A 21,704-nucleotide genomic window follows, 5' to 3' on the forward strand; every position below is an offset into this window, starting at 1 on the left:
AGGCTCAAAAGTTAGTCCGCTACCAAGGGGCTGGGGACTTGGAAAAAAAAACAGTAAAAAAATCTGTCCTAAACACCTACGGTCATGGAAACTGAGACTTTAGGCCTCCCCCATATTTTCCCGTTTTGCCAATACTCGCCACGTTTGATAAGCGGGTTGGCGAGCGTAGTAAGTATATGATGTGGGGTTGCTTGGAAAACGCTGCTGCCCATCTTCTGATATTATCCCTCAGCCGATTCCTACGCTACCCACGGGGGTGGTGGAAGTTGTATGTTGTACTCAGCCTCTACTGTACTTACTTTTTAATTTCCTTATAATGCGTCTTTTTCGAGACCAGAGTATTGATGCTTTATGTATTTTTTTCGCAAAGTTCGTGGCTTCATAGTTTCCAATGTGAATTATAATTCAGTTCAATACTTGAAAATATAACTGCATTCACATTATAGATTATAGATAATGATAATCCCGCCAGTTTCGAGGACAAATTATGATAATTTAATTTAGGAAAAAAATTACTTCATTAGTTTACAATGTCATGACAACCTATGACAACAAACGAACAAAAAATTATGACTTGACGAGTTTGACATTTGACTTGATGTTTTTTTATTTTTATTTTATGGAAAAAGCCACAAGCCATGCAGCCTTTATCTGATTTTATCACTACTAATTTATAATCCGTTAATGCAATTTTCCGTACTTATTTGTTAATACGTTAATGTTATGTGATTTTCTTTCTAATTTCTGTCGGAAACCCAAAGAATTGGCAATACATTTGTTCGTTGCACTTCAGTCTTTTGACTGACGGACTTTGTACCTATGGCCAGCAAAAATATTTAAAAAAAAGTTAAACGAGCTTCAAAATGGTAATTATGTGATTTTGATCAGACAAATCAAACGAAATCTGGCAACGTCGCTTAGCATCGAATTGTCAGCGAGTTGACAACGTAGCTGAAACACACACTACTAACCGAGCCGTTGGCGTACGATACTGTCGCCGTCCACTCACATATTGACAAAAAATAACTAAAATAATCATCTAGATTAAGCTATTAATCAAAAGCTTTCTTTAGGTAAATAAAAAATGCCTCAAATAAAGAACAAAATAAAAGTCAACAGATGTGATTTTAATTTCAAATTATTCTTTCAAGCGCACATGATTGTGTTAATACATTAGTATGGAAATCGTTCCACCTTAAAGAGTCTTCCTGCCTGCACTCAAGCCGGATAACGACGCCAAACTTAAGGTGGAACGATTTCCATACTAATGTATTAACACAATCATGTGCGCTTGAAAGAATAATTTGAAATTAAAATCACATCTGTTGACTTTTATTTTGTTCTTTATTTGAGGCATTTTTTATTTACCTAAAGAAAGCTTTTGATTAATAGCTTAATCTAGATGATTATTTTAGTTATTTTTTGTCAATATGTGAGTGGACGGCGACAGTATCGTACGCCAACGGCTCGGTTAGTAGTGTGTGTTTCAGCTACGTTGTCAACTCGCTGACAATTCGATGCTAAGCGACGTTGCCAGATTTCGTTTGATTTGTCTGATCAAAATCACATAATTACCATTTTGAAGCTCGTTTCACTTTTTTTTAAATATTTTTGCTGGCCATAGGTACAAAGTCCGTCAGTCAAAAGACTGAAGTGCAACGAACAAATGTATTGCCAATTCTTTGGGTTTCCGACAGAAATTAGAAAGAAAATCACATAACATTAACGTATTAACAAATAAGTACGGAAAATTGCATTAACGGATTATAAATTAGTAGTGATAAAATCAGATAAAGGCTGCATGGCTTGTGGCTTTTTCCATAAAATAAAAATAAAAAAACATCAAGTCAAATGTCAAACTCGTCAAGTCATAATTTTTTGTTCGTTTGTTGTCATAGGTTGTCATGACATTGTAAACTAATGAAGTAATTTTTTTCCTAAATTAAATTATCATAATTTGTCCTCGAAACTGGCGGGATTATCATTATCTATAATCTATAATGTGAATGCAGTTATATTTTCAAGTATTGAACTGAATTATAATTCACATTGGAAACTATGAAGCCACGAACTTTGCGAAAAAAATACATAAAGCATCAATACTCTGGTCTCGAAAAAGACGCATTATAAGGAAATTAAAAAGTAAGTACAGTAGAGGCTGAGTACAACATACAACTTCCACCACCCCCGTGGGTAGCGTAGGAATCGGCTGAGGGATAATATCAGAAGATGGGCAGCAGCGTTTTCCAAGCAACCCCACATCATATACTTACTACGCTCGCCAACCCGCTTATCAAACGTGGCGAGTATTGGCAAAACGGGAAAATATGGGGGAGGCCTAAAGTCTCAGTTTCCATGACCGTAGGTGTTTAGGACAGATTTTTTTACTGTTTTTTTTTCCAAGTCCCCAGCCCCTTGGTAGCGGACTAACTTTTGAGCCTCATATCTCGGTAATTTTGGAGTTCAGAGAAAAGTTCATTTGACAAAATATGCTTCTTCAAAATATGTTTTATTTTCATAATAAAATATTTAATTACAGAGTGAAAAACACTGTCATACATACATTGTCGGCTGTGTACGAGACTGGCACAAGACTGGAAAAGGCACTCAGCAGTGGTTGTATGTGGGCTAATTTAATTGACTGATGTAAATAAATAAATAAAAACTGACTTAGTGATGGACTTTTTTATTTGTTGTTCAGTAGAGCCTTCGATTACTACCCAACCAATTAAATATCATGAAGAAACGTACACACACCTGCTATATAATTAATGGTGTGTGCTATATTTCAATTCCCACTGGGCCTGCGTTGAAAATAACGCCCAAGCCCTCATTGTGAGAGGAGGCCTCTATATGTAGGTATGTATAATGTATAGGGATAATGATTATGACTAATTTTCTCATAGTATGTAAAGTGTATTGTAAATAAAAAATAAAAAAACAATCGTTGAGTTACGGTCAAGGAAACTGAGTCACGTACCAGGGTGGAACCTATGTGCTACTAATGTCATGTTGACATCCCATACACTTGCCAAAGAAATCACAGCGCAATTGAATATGAAAAGGTTCCACTTGGGTTCCACTCTGGTACGTGATTCGGTTTCCTTGACTTTGTAAAGGCGAACTTATCCCTCGAAGGGATCTCTACCAAGCAACCCTTGAGTGGATGTGAGGAATTATAAGTCTCATAGTACTTACTGTAGTTGTGCTGTGCATATTCAGATTTACCTAAAATTTAAAAAAAAAATGTTTGTGCCTAAATTAGGTCTTATAATTTTTTAGCTACACATTTCAAAAAATATTAACATCATTAACTGAGAACAATAAAAAAAAAAAAAAAATGTTAAACCTTACAACGGGTTTGAACCCGAACTTCCTAAGCTGAGGATAGAGTAAACTCAAGCCTTATGCAACTGGGCCAATCTGCTCTTTGATCATGAGAGCGAAATTAACAAAGACTTCTGTTTACTACAAATTACAAGCATGTGTGCGAAAATATCTCAGTCGAAACTGCAGCGATCAAGTGAAAGTATTTTCTAAATTAAAATACATCTGAAACTTGGTACGATATATCACAAATTTCACGCTATTGGCGGTATGTACATTATTTTATAAAAATATCCACGATTTCATTCCTAAAAAAAAAAAATACGTGGAATTTGCACACTAACGTCATCTACTGGCACTGTAGTGCCTAGCTGACCGTGACAAACGACCTTAATACAGAATAGTGACTGTTTTGGTGAAAAAAACAGTGCATAAGAGCGATAAGTAATATCAACCGTTGAACTTCGTGTAAACCTTCACCCTGTACCCTTAGTGTAAGTTTTCGGTTACATAATACGTCTCTATCGCGTTCGCGTTATAATCTCAACTTATATGTTTCCATACAAATTGTGGTTTTAACGCGAACGCAATCGAGACGTATTTTGTAACCGAAAACTTACACTAAGGGCACTGGTCTCTGATCGTTTCGAATATTACTTTTTATATTGTAATTTTTCAAATTAGAGGTGGACGATATACATCGATGTATTTTAAACACTCGATGTTTATTAACGATGTATCGTATTGAACCGATGTATTGTTATTACCTCAACATCGAATAAATATCGATGTTTTTTAATCGATGCATCGAAACGAAAATGCAAATTCGTTTCGTGAATCGGAACGTAATAATTACAATTATAGACCTACAAAGTTATCTGACCCGGTGACGGCGGCGCTGTGATCGCATCTTGGCAATGCTAGCCTGACATTTTTCTATGATTGACGTTTGTAGTTCCACATTCATCACCGGGTCAGATAACTTTGTAGCCGTAGGTCTATAAGTCAACGTTAGAGCGTTTTCACGCGAGCAACGATACGACACGACACTGCACTGGGTCGAACGTCGAACGAAGTTGGTAGCTACACTGTATGAATATACATAGCAAGTCTCTTTACCAACATCGACCCAGTCCAGTGCGGTGTCAAAGTTAAAAAAGTCACTTTAAAAAAACCTTAAACATGTCTATGGAAAAAACAATCGATGTATGGAAAACATCGATGTATTTTTTGAAACATCGATATAACATCGATGCTACTTTACGATGCATTGCATCGAAAAAAACATCGTTTTTTTTTTATGTCCATCCCTATTTCAAATGTTTTGTTCACAAAACATTGTTTTTTCCTCGCATTTAAAGTGAAAAGTAGTATTTAACGCGAGACTAAACAACCACAATGCCACTCGAACTATAGCCACCCTCGCTCTGTTTGGGTGGCTAAACATCTCGTGTCATTATGGCTTGTTTTAGTCCCTCGTTGAACAATTTACTATTGCCGCCCTCTTATTTAGGCTGCTCATTCTAATCGGTCCGAATCGTTGGTGCGACATTTTTTTCTTATGGAATTATCATCATCATTCCAGCCGATACACGTCCCAGTGCTGGGAACAGTCCTCTCAGAATGAGAACACTTGGGCCGTAGTTCCCTCGCGCGCCCAGTGCGGATTGGGAACTTCACATGCACCATTAATTTTTAATGGTATTTTGCCGCCCCCTAAATATGCCGCCCCGTGCGGACCCCCCCCCGCTCCAGTTACTCTACGCCACTACTATATACGGGGGTATTTAAGAACCTAATAATAAAGACTAACGTCCACTTGCAGGCTTTTTAATCTAGGTTTAAGTGGTCTTAAGTCCTGTCAGATCCATACAAGGACTGTCAGTTTAAGCCTTAAATCGAGATTTAAAAAATACTACAAGACGACCTTAATCTAATAAAATACCTAGCTAAATAGTAAAACTTAAAAATGATAGATCGCCGCTAGGAAAGTAGGTAGGTACCTATCTACCGTACGTAGCACTGTTTTCTAGCTCTGTTTTTACTTATTAAATTTTAAATTGTTTAAAAAATTCAAATATTCCTCTTGAAGCCCGAGTAAAATTTTTGCTTTATGAACATCATTTATGTCATTTATGTTTGATAGAGTTTGATGTTCAAATTACAGTAATATAAAGAACACTTACTTGGCGTCAGGAGGTTATAAGACTGGTTTGTAAAGTTCAAAATATTATTGTGATTAATAAAGATATTTATCTACATGCATATCATAACTTCCCTATTATATGTTCAGAAAAGACTATCAAATGTCTTTTATTAAGAAACCTGGTATCTGCGGGTGCATCTTAATGTTCACATTAAAGTACAGTGCATCTTAATGTTTACATTAAAGTATCGGTAAGTAATACTTTTTTTAACAATGTATATCTGTACCTACATATTGTAGAAAACTTTTGACATGCATGTATTTGTTGTTGTTGTTGTTTCTTTAAAAAGATATGGCTCTGTCCATCGGAGGACAATTTTGCCAGTGTCTAGTAGTTTTTGCCGTTGTACATGCATGTAGATAATAATTATTATGCGAAGTCAAAGTCAAAGTCAAAGTCAAAATAAAGGCCATATCTGAACATATTATAGAAAACTTATGATATGCATGTAGATAAAGTTGTGTATGCGGCTATACATAATTAGGCATTAAAACACTCGTGTGATCTTATTATGAAACTCGCCTTCGGCTCGTTTCATAAAACCACACTCGTACTTTAATGCCTCTCATTATGCACCAGCCACATAAATAACTATTTTATTTGCTTGTGTTGTTTCTATTTATTACATACGGGCGTAGATGTTTGTCCATGGTAACAATATTATAAGGTGTAGAATCTGAATAGAAGAATTAACTGCGAAGGCGACCTATAGATGGCGTTGGTTGTAGAATAAATCGTGCTAACGTTTGACTATACTGGGTTACATACAAAAAAAATCTTCGCCATTACACGAAAATGCCAAAATAGTAAATATTTACTTGCTATAGAGAATTTTTTGTACGGAGTTGTACAACTTTAACAACTCACGTTAAAAATCGATGCTCTCTGAATTAACAGGTAGAAAAAGAAACAAACTTTATTGTTATAATTATAACTGTGTACATAATAGGGTGTTTACAATAAGTCTCAACAGTTTGTCCATTCGGACGTACAATATAAAATCCTGTTATGTAATTTATCTTGTATAATATCGATATTTTTATGTTTCAATTCGTACTATACAAATTCTCAAGCAATCTTAGTCGTTATAATATGTCTTGTAAATTTCATATACTTAGTACCATCCTTAATTTTTCCAAATTTTCCCGCCCAACGTTTTAGATTTTAGAGGGGGGAGACGCTCGATTTGATGAAAGTTTTCACTTTAAAGTTGAATATTTCACAAACAGATCACTGAATCGAAAAATCGTTTTAGCAACCCCCCATTGGTTTTAAAAGACCTATCCAACGATACCCACAATACAGGGTTAGTTGAGAAAAAAAAAATCATCCTCATTTTATGTCTATGGGAGGTACCCTAAAATTTTTTATTTTTTTATTTTACCACTTTGTTGGCGTGATAGATAGGTATATTTATACCAAATTACAGCTTTCTAGTACTAACGGTCTCTGAGATTTATTTTATTGATTACCATTACCTTGAATTTTCTTTACAATTAAGCATCTTGCGAGCATCATAGCTCTGAAATACAACCACTTAGAGCCGGCAGACCAACTTGTTTCAGCGGCGGTGATGTCATACTTGGAATTGGTTCCAAAACTGACCATTTCCCTTATCGTTTTTTTTTCACAACAATAAAGCGACTTGCGCGCGTCATAGCTCCGAAATGCAACCACTGAGAGCAGGCAGACCAATTCGTTTCACATGCGGAGACGCCATACTTTGAATATGTACTAAATAAAACTAACCATTTCTGTTATCGTTTTTTTTTCGCAACAATAAAGCCTCTTTGATGAGCTATATCTCAAAGTTGCACCCACTGAGAGCAGGCAGACCAAAATTATTCACATCAGCAGACCACTCTACAACACATAAAAATGAGTCTAACCGTTTCCATGATCGTTTTAAAAATTCCTGCCACCTCTTAGACTATATAGTTTATAGGATAACCATTTAAAAATTTTAGAAAACTGTAAGGAAACCTTAGTGGGAAAAAAGTTATGACAAACGATGATTCTGGCAAAAATTACGGTATGATTAGCGAAGAGTATGCGTACTTTGGTGCTCCCATGAAAAACAGTGTAAAACTCGAGTATCAAACCCATATTCGCCTTAGTCTTGGGAAAATGGCTCATTTTTTTATGCTCTTATTGTACGATCTACTATTGAAACAAAGGATGCAGGTTTTTTTTTACATCCAGCATACGAAAGATTAAAAAATGTAATCGGAATATGAAAGCAAGAACTAAATACCTACATAAAAAAACATTAAATTAAAAAAATCAAGAAACGCGACTGCCTTAAAAACTAAAAGGAAGAAAATAAGTCTAGTGGTCTAGAACTGTCAAGAAGCTCATTTAAGGTTCAACAGTCGGGACCTATTACCAAGATTTTTTGAGCTGGTTACGATTTGAATGGGTCCCGACTGTTGAACCTTAAATGAGCTTCTTGACAGAGTTCTAGACCACTAGACTTATTTTCTTCCTTTTCGTTTTTAAGGCACTCGGGTTTTTTTTATTTTTTAAATGTAATGTTTTTTTTATTTTATACTTTTTTCATATTTCTGTGAAAATAGTAGATTAAAAGTATTATAACCCATATATATTTAGAATGGGCTAATTATTAGCTTTCATTTGATTCCCATATTGTTACAATACAATTTTTTTTTTATTCCTTCGCCATATTTTTTTTTTGCAGACGCCATATTGAAATATTATATACCCTATGCACTGATGTATTAAACTGACCCTATGTCACTCCGACAGTTATGACGAATCCAATGATACCTCATATCACTGATGTATTAAACTGCCTCATATGTTACAATCCATCCAGCCGTTTAGGCTGCAGCGAGGACCAAAGAAATGGACATACATACATACATACTTACATACATACATACGCTCGAAAAACATAACCTTCGGGCAGTCGGGTAAAAAGTGACGCCACAACAATAACACTATTAAATCATATAAAAATTTCAACTTCATCCACACATCACGAAAACTAGAGAACTTCGTAAATATAATGAAGCTCTCGTCAAAAATTTTATAAATTTGTCACAATGCACACTGGGCGATAATCGCCGCAAGTTAGCAACAGTCACCAACACATATTTTACTTACGTATATATTATACAGACCAAACGTTAGCACGCTCTAATCTGCTGCTTACGCCCTCTCTTGAACTTTGATAGAACTAAGTAGGTAGCAATTAGGGCAGTTATACCCTGTCACACTACAGTATTGCCTCTCGCCTCTAGATGGCGCTGTTTTTAATCGACTTCAAAAAAGGCGGTTATTCGGTTGTATTTTTTTTTATGTTTGTTACCTCAGAATTCCGTCATTTATGAACCGATTTGAAAATTATTTTTTGCGTTTGCGTGAATGTCTTCAATTAGGTCCCATAAGCACCAAAGCAGGATGCGATGATTGGATCTTAAGGAAATCGAGGGAACTCTTCAAATGTTGTAGGGACACCTATGCTATTGAAAATCATCATTTGGTGAAGTGGAACTGATGATGAAGACCACAGTTGACCATCGGAGTTACTACTCGATAACAAGTATTTCACGGGTTGAATTTTAATTACTTTGACACAGTTGCTAAGAAATTTATGCTCCTCGTAATGCATGTGGTAAAACGGGTGGTGAAGCACCAGGACTCCTCAATAATGAACTCTACTCTAGTCTGCATCGGAAAAAGCAATCACTCGTGAAAGCAGTTAATATTAAACTATTGTATCTTACTTAGATTATTTGCACTTAAAAGGCATGAAAAAAAAAACAAATTTATAACAAAAAATTGAACCGACTACAAATAACCATGAAAATAATTTTCTACCAGTCTGAAGTCGGTCGGTGCCTCAGCACGAGAGGGCAGTGTGGTTGAAGCCCAATGTAAAGTGCGTACGTGAGGTAGATGACTATAGGTCCACTCCTGCTGGCTCGTGCTGTGGCACCGACTTCAGACTGGTAGAAAATTATTTGCATGGTTTTTTTGTAGTCGGTTAAATTTTTTGTTATAAGATTTTGTATATTAAGCAAAATAAAATCACAAGTTCGAATTTCGAGCCAAAAGTGAGTTTATGGCTGCTAGATTGCGCCAGTAGTGCATTCTACGTAATCTATAATAATATGCTATCATTGAAAATACAAACTGAAACAAAGATGCACAGAAAAAACAGAAAAATAAGACCATCACTGGGAAATTCCCAGTGATGGTCTTATTTTTCTGTTTTTTCTGTGCATCTTTATTTCAGTTTGTATTTTCAATTTAGGTTTTACGGGATGACCGTAAAAGTAAAAATTTGGAATTGAAATAAAAAATACAAAAAGATTCCAAAAAACCAATCTTAATATGCTATTAGTATATTTTTTTGTTCCTCAATTTAATTGAATGCGACTGCGCAGCTGTTTTATAACTGTACAGTCGGTGCTCTAACATAAGTATCCACTTTTATATAGGTTCTTTTCCGTAGGTACCTACGGAAGACGGAAGGAGGTTTATTACTAAAAAAGTTGGATAACCCCCGACATGTCACTTCAATTCAAAGTTCATTGAAGACATTGAAGTGTTTATCTTTATAAAGTATGTTTATCTGATGCCTTATTTGTATCCATATGGTACGTACAAGCTTTGCTTAGTTTGAGACTAGGTCAATTGTTGTCAATTGTCCCTTGTTACCGCGTAAACTTTGAAATTATTAAACTAAAAAAAAATACATAAAAAATAACAATGATGAACGGGCTGCTAACTATTGGTAAGCTTAATACGGAAGCGTGCTACAGCGAAAGTTGCTCATCTACTTTTGAGCTTGACAGTACACTGGCAATGAAAACAAGACAGTTGAGTTAAACCCATCTCCACAACGATTTCCGTAAATAAAACATATCTGTAGGTTGCATTGCTAAATTAGTATAAAGCCCAAGAAGAAAATAATTATGCTCTCGAGTGGCTCATACAACTTTTCACACCAAGCATTAAGAAACTTTAAAAGAAACAATGCTTGGCTATTGTGTCTTTTGCTCTTTGCTTGACATCATTTTCACTATCACTTGACGACATTGTAAGAATAATCAATTTACTATTCAAATTACTATGGCGTGCTGGTCGTGCTGGCCTGCAGGAGCACGGCGGGCGCATGGTCAGGCTGGGGGGGGGGGGGAGGGCGGCGCGGAGGCTGGCGCTGCCAAGAGCGTAGTCAGCGGTATCGGCAATTTTTGAAAAAATATTAGTTTTTCTTTTACAAATATACAATTTTACTCGCAAATGTGATGAACAACATTGTATGCCGCACGGGCGGTACTAGAATTACAATTACGAACATCGACTCATTAAAGCCTTCGACTTCGGGCTTCTAATAGACTCTCGTTCGTAATTCCTTGTTTACCGCCCTTAAGACATAATGTACTATTTTATCATCTCGGCTTAAGTCCGACAGTCGTCCGCCCCATGGTTACAATCTGGTTTTTTTTTTTTAAAGGTAGTATTACATCCAAACGAACAGAATACAATGGTTCGATGATGTAAAAAATGTTTTTACGTATTTTACAGTCACAACGAAAACATAGTCTTCCTTTTATTTCTGACACTATGTTATTTAGTAAAAACATTAAATTAAAAAAATCAAAAAACCCGACTGCCAAAACTAAAAGGAAGAAAATAAGCCTAGTGGTCTAGAACTCTGTTAAGTAGCTAATTAATTTAAAGTTCAACAGTCGGGACCCATTACTAAGAGTTTTTGAGCGTCACGATTTAAATGGGTCCCGACTGTTGAACTTTAAATTAGCTACTTAACAGAGTTCTAGACCACTAGACTTATTTTCTTCCTTTTAGTTTTGGCAGCCGGGTTTTTTTTTTTAATTTAATGTTTTTTTCTGTTGCCGTGTAATACAGCATAGATCTGACTTGTTTTAGAAGTAGACATCGAAATAAGTAGCTTAATCGTAGACTTAAGATAACTTGTGGTAAATGCCCCTAAATGCAAGATCCGGCAGGCCTTGTTTATGATCTTCATGAATATTCGATACTCTCACATCGCTACTTTTGTTTCGATACTAATACCAACCAACTATTACCAATATGATACTTTTATTTCGATTCCGATATTAAGAAGGTATGTATCGATACTTTTGGCTTCGTTCGATATTGCATCCCTACTGTCCTACACATGTTGAGTCACTAAGTCAAAGGAACTCCTCTAAAGAAGCCCTCGACAAAAATTTTCTATGAGTTTACATCCATGGTATGATATTACTAGAAAATTTTACTTACGTACCTAGGCAGACCAAACGTTAGCGCAATCTAATCTGCAGCCGGCGCCATCTGTTAAACACTGATGGAACTAAGTTTAGCCATTAGGGTGGTGCCATTACAGTGGCCACTGGACATCACATCATCGACCGAACCGAAATTAATATGGCCCAAAAATTTATTTTTCACACCTCATTCAGAAAAGTAGCTTTTACTCCCTGACGAGAGGGATCAAAGTGCAACTTTTCTGTTCAAGGCTTTTCTTTCTTTTTATTTATGGGTGGGTGTTTGTTACTCCTTCTCGCTTAAACGGCTGAACGGATTTGGATGAAATTTTGAATGTTGATAGCTGGGCATCTGGAATAACATATAGGCTACTTTTTATCCCGATATACCCACGGGATGGGGATAAAATCTCGAAATAACAGCCACTGAGCTTACGTCATGAACTTTGGCATGATTCTGTTTACCCGACTGCCCGAAGGAGGGTTATGTTTTTCGAGCGAATGTATGTATGTAAGTATGTATGTATGTATGTGGGTATGTATGTCCATTTCTTTGGTCCTCGCTGCAGCCTAAACGGCTGGACGGATTGTAACATATGAGGTATCATTGGATTCGTCATAACGGTCGGAGTGACATAGGCTATATAATATTTCAATATGACGTCTGCGTAAAAAAATATGGCGAAGGAATAAAAAAAAAAATTTTGTATTGTAACAATAATATGGGAATCAAATGAAAGCCAATAATTAGCCCATTCTAAATATATATGAGTTATAATACTTTTAATGTACTTTTTTCACAGAAATATCAAAAAAGTATAAAATAAAAAACATTAAATTTAAAAAATCAAAAACCCGACTGCCTTAAAAACTAAAAGGAAGAAAATAAATCTAGTGGTCTAGAACTCTGTCAAGAAGCTCATTTAAGTACATTTAAAACTTAGTAATGGGTCCCGACTGTTGAACTTTAAATTAGCTACTTAACAGTTCTAGTCTAGACCACTAGACTTATTTTCTTTCTTTTAGTTTTGGCAGCCGGGTTTTTTGATTTTTTAAATTTAAATATTATTATGCAATAAAATAAATATGCAATTGAATGTAATTCGGTCTCGATTAATAATAAAACTACATTCAACATAGAAGAAATCGTTTATTAGTTCCATCTATTTCTACAGAGAGGGCGCTAGCGTTGCATAAATTCAGTATTTTTTACTAACAGCACAGTTAATATAATACTATTCTAGCTAACGAGTATTCACGGAGTATGTAGTCGCTAGAGCGAGACATTTAATTTAGATATACACATGAGCGACAGGGAGGTAATGATTACAGAATAGGACGTGTATGCAATTCACTTGTAGCTAGGGTCACCATTATCTCGGGATTTGTCCTGAGATCCCGGGATTTTGAGACTCTTCTCAGGATTCCGGCCGGATTTTGGAAATCTCGGGAAATCTCAGGATTTTTATAAATCTCAATTAAATAGAGGATTTTTTTTACATCTTTTTATCAAAAAGTAACAAAATCAAAAATAATCGTCCTCATATATAACACAAATGCACAAATAATATCAATACTTAGAATGATAATCGACTTTTTAAATTGTAAATTACGTTTTGAAAAAATCTGGCATTGCGATAAATTCTCACGATTTTTTCATCTGGTAACCCTACTTGAACATCTTGCATTCGCCGTTTTTACAGCGAATATGCCCAAACATAGAGCCAAACATTACTAACATCATAGTAAATGCTCGTCAAATTTTCCTTAATCATGATGTACTCGGATGCTCGGTAAAAAGCTAGAAGCAACCGTCGTTTTCTTGAATGCTCGGTAGAATACTCGCTGAAACGTTTGTTTATTTTGTGAGCATTTACCTCTAACGTAACATTCGCCAAAAAAAAATAGTTCTTTCAGCATCTTACTCAGTTTAGTTGGTGCCTCTTTCTAAGTATGTATTACGATACTTGTGTCAAGAGAAACCGCTCTTCCATCGAGTGTAACATATGTGTTACAATTTATACCAAATATAAGTAAGAATTCTTATAACAAGTGAATGACCAAGTTCATCAATACTTTAACATTATTTGTTTTTTATTAGTAGCGTTCGTTGTCGGTCGCATGTAATTTTTATGTAATCTAACTAAATGTTACAGGTTAAAAATTGTACTGGAATGACAGCTGTCAAATGGAACAATACAAATATTGGGGTTCGGTAATAATCTCTAACTTAGTACACTTATACTTTAACAACTTAACGAAATAAATATCACAGACATCTACTTAAATATTACACCGTCACTGATACTCCTAGATTCATACATGATATGGCGGTGATACGAACTTTTTAATATTTATGATTATTATTAATATATAAAAGTCCTTCACCTTTCTACTCTTAATTTTTAGAAATAAAGAGAGCTTTTTACAAGTACCCGCTACTCACAAATAGATGGCGCTGAAGTAAAAGTATGCTCTATGAAAAAGAAGTAAGGTAATTTTTTTCGTTTTAGTTTTGAATTTAAATATTTTCTAGTAGAATCTAGAAGAGCTTGTACGTTTTATTTTATTGATGTACACTTTGCGCGCGTTGTATAACCATAAATTTGCATAGGTATACAAAATACATGTTTGTTAGTTTACAGTAAGTAGTCTACTGTAGTTTTCAAATCATCGCATTATATTTCAAGACGTCATGATTAAAAAAAATATTTTTGATTTGTATTAAAAATTATAATGTGGTTTTTGGAGCCGAAAATTATAAACCATGAATATTAACCCCCTATTTCTTCATGGGTGCCCTGGTCCTCACTTGAGGACATAAAAAAAATTGAATTTTACTTGATTGATGATTTGTTCAAATTGTGAAAACAGAAATTTTACGTCGGGCCTCAGGAGGTTATCAAAATTAATTTCAAACTGTCTTTAACTAACTTACCTTACCTTACAATGAGGGCTATCGCGTATGAATTCGCCGCTAGAGGCGCTAGTGTAGCGAGAGGTTTCCGAATTGTCAAATGCCACTGTTTTTGGGTGACCTACGCGGGTTTATTTATAATTAGAATAATTTTGTGAATATTTTGCAATACTTATCTGAAATTAGTTGCAAATATGCGTTACGAGGCAATGAATGTCTGTGTTTTGAGACAGTTTTGTGTTTCGGAAACCATTGTCCTCCCTTTTTTCCGAACTAATCGGGATTACGCAACACTATGCCAAGCTCGATATTTTAAGGTACGGTTTTAAGGCATTAAATATGATTTAAATGTAAATTTTGTTTTGTCGTCCGTATTAACAAACTAACCACTATACTTCAGGCGGACCTTTGTCTACGGTAGCCCTCATTGAGGCAACTTAGTAAACGGCAGGGAAATGCCACGAACATGGTATTATTATTATTATTCAAATAATACACTAGCAGCTCTTAGAGCTGATGCGTGTATTTATGTTATTACCAGTTGAGTGCGCACATGTTCAAACATATCTGAACAATGCAGATTCCCGCCTCCGCTACTGCCTATGAGCTAATTAACTAACTTACCTTAATACCTAAAAGTATAATTTTAATTAATTTTACAAGTAACTTACATTATCGGAAGACTTTTGTGATATTGTTTGTTGCGATAATTCTTGGTTGACTTAAAATTAACCATTCGTACACTTTCATACATATTCTAAAAATAAAAACAATACAAACACTTGAGGATGTACATATGCTGCAAAATAAAATTGGTTTGGACATTTCGACCACATTGCAGCGGCCACGGTCACGCGTAGAATCCAAAATTTTCGTTCTCCAAATCCAAACCATAAACAAAAAGTCCCGGGGAAGGTCATAGGATAGTTTGTATTCCAGAAAATTGCATAGTTATTCAGTTCAGTTATAGTTAGTCAGTGAAACTACAGTGTTCTTAGAGCGTTTTCAGACTATCCGATCTGATATCGGTATCGGACGCCGATAAAATGCAAGTATAATGTATGAAATATGTACCTGTCTTTTAGATTCGGCGATCCAATATCGGATCATATTTCATACATTTTACTTGCCCGATATCGTATCGGCATCCGATACCGATATAGGATCGGATAATCTGAAAACGCCCTTACGGTGTCTTCGGTTATTGTTAATTAAAATATGACACGGCGCGACCAAGACAATGAGGGCTATCGCGAATGAATTCGCCGCTAGAGGCGCTAGTGTAGCGTGAGGTCTCCGAAATGTCAAATCTCATAGTTTTTGGGTGAGCTACGCGGGTTTATTGATAATTAGAATAATTTTGTGTATGTTTTGCAATATCTGAAATTAATTATGGCAAATATGCGTTCCGGGGCAATGAATGCCTGTGTTTTGAGACAGTTTTGTCTTTCGCAAAACCTTTGTCCTCCCTTTTTTCCGAACAAAACGGGGACTATGCAACACTGTGGCATGCTCGATATTTTTATGGTACGGTTATAAGGTGTATTAAATATGATTTTAATCTAAACTTTGTTTTCACGCCCGTAATAACAGACTTTGAAAGCCATACTTAAAAACCTCACGCAACAGTGCGCCATCTAGTGAGACAAAAAACGATAGCCCTCATTACAAAGAGATGAAAAAAGGGATGGGTTGTAGCATCTCCGATTTTTTTCGAGGATAATAAATAAATAAAATAACATGGGACAGTGCCAAGTCAGCTAATTCCAAATTAAGTAAATCTTGTCCTATGAGTGCCAGGCTATTGATAAATAGGATAAATAAATATACTTATATAGATAAATGCAAATATCGAACCCGGAACCTCGTAGTCAGCTTCACTAACCATCAGTGGTGGCGCTGTCATAGTATGTATGTATGTATCTATCTATGTATGTGAACTCTTTATTGTACAAAACAAAGACAGTAGGGCGAATTATCCCTTAAACTTTAAGGGATCTCTACGAGTCAACCTTTGAGTGGATGAGAGAAGCAATCATTTAGGGACCGCCAGTGTGTAAACACACAAAAGGCAAAAAATAGTGGAAGCTAGAACATATTGCTTTAAATAATATAATACAAAACATACTATACTAGAATAGTTGGAAAAGATCCCTTTTTAGGGATAAACTCGCCTTTGTTTTGCTCTCTGTGTATTTGTATTTTTATGTGCAATAGAGAGTTTACATACATACATACAAAAATGCATTGAACTTATAGTCTTCGAATTAAGAAAAAAGAACTTTCACTTTTCAAAATAAATATAGGATAAATGTGTTATATATAACCTAGAAGCAAATTCTACCTGCATACATTCATTCGTCTACAATCATTCTATTAACTCTATACTTTACTGTATTTATAATCTTAACTCTTTCTGGAAGACTTACAGATATAGTTATAATTACGTTTTTACACATATACAGCATAACTTTAAATAATGCTACACGTATTTTGAATATTATTAGATTATTTTAAATATCGGGTTATTTCTAAAATAAACATGTAAGAAAAAAAGAGTATTCAACAAAATAAATGTAAGGTTTATTGTTAGATTTCGTACTGTAAAGGCAATTGACATAAGGACATTAAAGGGGTATTTATATCGCTATTAGTACAGACAGCAACTGAGTGAATGAACGATTACGGTGCTCAAAATGATCTACGACGACTCTATGCCAAGGTAATATGAAAGTGTGTAGATCATTTCGAGCACCACAATAGCTCATCTACTTTTCTGTTGCCAATTGTACTTACAACTCAAGGTACAAATTTTTATGTTTCATGTTTGGGATCGATTTTTGACAATATCTTTCGATAACGGCGATAAATTCGCATAAATATGAAATCACGAAAGCACAATGGCATATTTGGATAGTAGTTTTTTTCTCTGTACTAAATTGAACTTATTTGTAAGTCTATGTTTACAGTGACTCACTACGATGAAGAGTGAAGAGTTGTTCTGCTTTCATAAATTTACAGACAAAACTTGTTGAAAGGGTGATTGTTTAAAAAGTTCGAGGTGTCTTAATAGAAATCGAAGTGATTGCACAAGTTGTTAGAAATATTCTAGACAAGTTTACAATGAATATTGTTTTAAAGGTACAAAGTGACTGTACACGTGAGTGTTTCCTTGGTCTTTTTTATTTATTTTTTAATGTTATAAATTAAAAAAAAAGTGTCAAGCCACAGCAGAAGTGTCAGTTATCAGATGATTTTTCCAAATTGAACTCAAGATATTTTCGATAAATAATAAAATTAATTACTATGTTTTTGTAAAACGTTGACTACACGCGACGACATCTATCTATGTTTTTATTTACGAATTATTAAAATTGAGGAATTTAGGGAGTCAACGCAATGTCTTAATTGACTGGTAGGATAAAAAAAGGAAAAAAATAAACAAAAATCAAAGCATACGTTTTAATAAAGTAAATGAACACAACACCTAAGTTATATTTATGGATAAACACGACAGAACGCGTCAAAGCTATTCATTAATTATTAGTTTATATTGTCTTTCACACAGTATTTTGCTTAACATTATTTTACAATTAAAATGATAATAAATTTCTTAAGATTATCTTTATACCTACAGAATAACTTTTTATACGACGAAAATAGCAAACTCTATAAAGCATAATTATAAGGATTATAAAACATTTTTATAATACCTACGTCAACGAATAATCATGGATAATATGTCGTAAACTACTTATATCTAATTTATATCTATCTCAAATCGTTACAAAAACAGGATACGTTAATTCTCAACTAGATAAATCGCGGAAGATGGTTTAAAATGCCAAAAGGTAATACAAAAAAAGAATATGTAGATATGCACGTTTTCATACACGTAACCAAAGAAAACAAAAAACTTACTCGTAAAAGAAACACGATTATTTCTATAGCAAAAAAATAAATGAAAAGAAAATTAATTTTTAGTTTTCTTCATGCATGGTTTAACTAATTTAATCGCTAACCATTAAAAAAAAAGTTCTATATGGCCGTCAGATTTACTTCAGCTTTTTGACACTAGATGGACAATATTCGTGTGTTTTTTGCTTTTAATTATACAACACGGACTATATTATAAATTACCGACGGTAGTATTTATTTAGACTTTTCAACAATTCAGAAACGATCATTGCTTTCTAACTTAGTAAAAGATTGTCATTTACTTGTGGAATATAAGTCATTATAACCATCGTTTAGAGATGATTTTGGCGAAACACTAACACCATCTAGTCTACCATGACGGAACTACATGAACTATGGATGGTGGTAACTTGATTTTGCGCTGTACATGCTATAATGTGCTCATATAAGTACATTAGACGTATTTCTACGGACTCTAGCGCGGCAAGACCAATTTAAGTGCGTTTGGTAATTAACTTGAAAACCTTGAAACTTACAATTCTGCTACTATACGCTAGATGGCGCTAGTAACGTACTTTTAAGATGATGATTGTTTGATTCCTTGCAGCCATTTTTCACATAAAATAATATTTCCACAGCTATAAAATGTCTTGTAACGTCATATGATGGCTACACATAATTACCGACCAAAACACAATGCAAATTGTAGTTAAGATATACGTTACGAGATGGCGCTAGTCACTTGCCTATTTTATATAGTTCAACTATTCAACACGGGATGGCGCTACTGTGTAATTTTAAAGAGACTTGCCGTGTAATGTATTGAAGCGAAATAGCATTTTTTTCGTTTTTTCGTCATGTTTACTGGAAGGGGGCTCTGTCGCAGTTGCAGGCGGCCCCACCCTGACCCTGGCGGCATTGCGCGTTGCACCACGCGGTCCATCCCTCAGCTGTCGTGAGGACGCGTGCCACCGCAGCGTGCGCAGCAATCGCGGAGGATTCGGCAGTCAGCGCCGCGCAAGGGGGGCAACCTGGGGAAGGTTATAGGTTGAGAGTTGAGCAGTTGAGTCTGCGCATACAGATCGACTGATTTATGTTATGAATTCACATGTGATGATCACACAAGTGCGTTTGGTAGTAATATTGTAGCGACGCCTAGCGCCATCTAGTTAGCAAATATAGAAACTTCAAATCCTACAACGCGCCATCGAAGTTTCTCAACTCGGACGCATAATGTATATACAATTTCGAATCTGGATAGGGATACAGATATATGTCAAACATAATACCGGTTTCGGTTTCGGTTACGGATATTAAATTATTTCGGATTACCCGATAGTTTCGGTTACGGATACGGATATTAGATTTTTAAGGAAGTGTAAAAGTAAAATACTTAATCCTTATCAGTGTTTAGATTTAAGATGAAGTTTCAGCGGACTAGTGCCATTTCCTTTGCGTGAAAAGTTTTTACCACACTGTTTACATTTCGCAGAATCTACATTAACTTCATCAAAAAATGTCCATATTAAACTAGACTTAGCACGCATTTTCTCAGATAACTATAACATAAAATTTCATCTATTTTATTTTAGTCAGAAACTATCTACTTTATATTTACAAAACTTATACTAAATAGAAAATGTCCTCAAGGCTGTTGCTTTGGGGGGCCGTTCCTAGGAGGCTGGCAGCATTACCTCTCTGGATAGCTAGGCTGATGCGTTGTGCAAGGTAAGCACCAGCCCGCCGATCCCTTGAGGTATCTACCAGCCGAGAAGATAGCTGGCGGAGGAGCTGTTTTGCCTCTGGCCCCCAAGGCCCCAGAGTTTCTACACCAAAAGGCGTAAATATACAAGCCTCACCAAGGGCTGCGTATTTAAAATTTATTTAGTAATTTACAATACACAACATATTTTATCAAGTACCAAGTATGACCAACAAGTTTTAATGTTTACGACTAAGCAATAAAAATAATAAACAATACAGAGGACGCGCGCGGCTAATGTGTCGAGTCGAGCCGTCGGCTCGGCCGGGTAAAAACAAAAACCTGTCACAACTTGTCACATTTAAACTCCGCCCCTATCCGAAACTATCCGAAACTTTTATATCGGATTCGGTTGCCGTTACGGATAGTTTTTAATTTCGGATATCCATAACATCCCTAATTTAGACTAGGAGTGAAAATCACTATTGTTTATTATGTGCCCGAATACGGCTGGAAAACCCAAACTTTGTTTTAAACAAATGCACCTAACTTCTCACACTTCGGTGGGTTTTAGGAGTGTGGTGTAAAATCAACATCACGTTTTTGGTGGAAATGCCGCATGAAACACTACGCCCCCAAGCGGGCGCCTCACTGGTTGTGAACCCCTGACGTAGGGTCTGGAGCCCTGGACCTGTGGCCACTCACCCCCTAGCACGTAGTTGTCCGCCAAGCAGAAGGCTGCGCAGACTTCAGCCCAGGCCACCGGCAGGCTCGGAGGCGCCTCGCACTGGCAAAGCGGACGGCCTGGGGAAAAACAAAGAATGATTTATCATTTACTAGTGTTTATTCCTCTCACCGCCACAAAAAAACGAAGTATCATGCTCTGTACGCCACAGAAAAACCAGCGATTGATTTTTAATTCCATTGCAGAAGGATTAATTTCGAGTTGAATGCGGGTCATGTATAGATGACCGTGGCGTGTGAGGCATCCTATTGGCGGTCACGACTGGATGACTGGCGTTGAAGAGGCTAATAAGTTCTACCATGGTCAAAGAAAAAATAATGCTACTGAAGACCATAAATTGGAGAAGGGGAAATATGATAGGACACTTGTTACGACACGACAAGATCTGTCTAAACCTGCTGGTAGGAAAGTAGAAGGAACACGAGGCAGGGGGAGACCAAGATTTACCTTTTGACCAGGAGAAGGAGAAGGTGGGTGTCGTGTCAGGAAGTCAAACAGCTGGCCGAAGACCGCGTGGAGTGGCGATTACTCCACCGCCAAGAGCGTTAGCTCTTATATTTAAGAAGAAGTGTTTACCCACGGCTTCACACAGGTAAATCATTAGGTACGGATTGAATTGAAAATCCGG

The 21,704-nt window shown here is 35.8% G+C and overlaps 1 protein-coding gene across 1 annotated transcript in view; it reads right to left on the reverse strand.

The window, feature by feature from the left end:
- Positions 1-12,924: 12,924 nt before the first annotated feature.
- Positions 12,925-21,704, reverse strand: part of LOC141443343 (uncharacterized) — a 35,282-nt gene continuing 26,502 nt past the window's right edge. Inside the window, exons 4-5 of the mRNA XM_074108583.1 lie at positions 21,037-21,135; positions 12,925-19,660 (exon numbers count right to left, since the gene is read on the reverse strand). Of these exons, the coding sequence (XP_073964684.1) occupies positions 19,491-19,660; positions 21,037-21,135 (269 nt within the window). The 3' untranslated portion in view covers positions 12,925-19,490. The remainder of the gene's footprint in view (positions 19,661-21,036; positions 21,136-21,704) is intronic.

The sequence above is a fragment of the Choristoneura fumiferana genome, chromosome 27 (genome assembly GCF_025370935.1).
Source record: "Choristoneura fumiferana chromosome 27, NRCan_CFum_1, whole genome shotgun sequence".
In the NCBI taxonomy this organism is placed as follows: Eukaryota; Metazoa; Arthropoda; class Insecta; order Lepidoptera; family Tortricidae; genus Choristoneura; species Choristoneura fumiferana.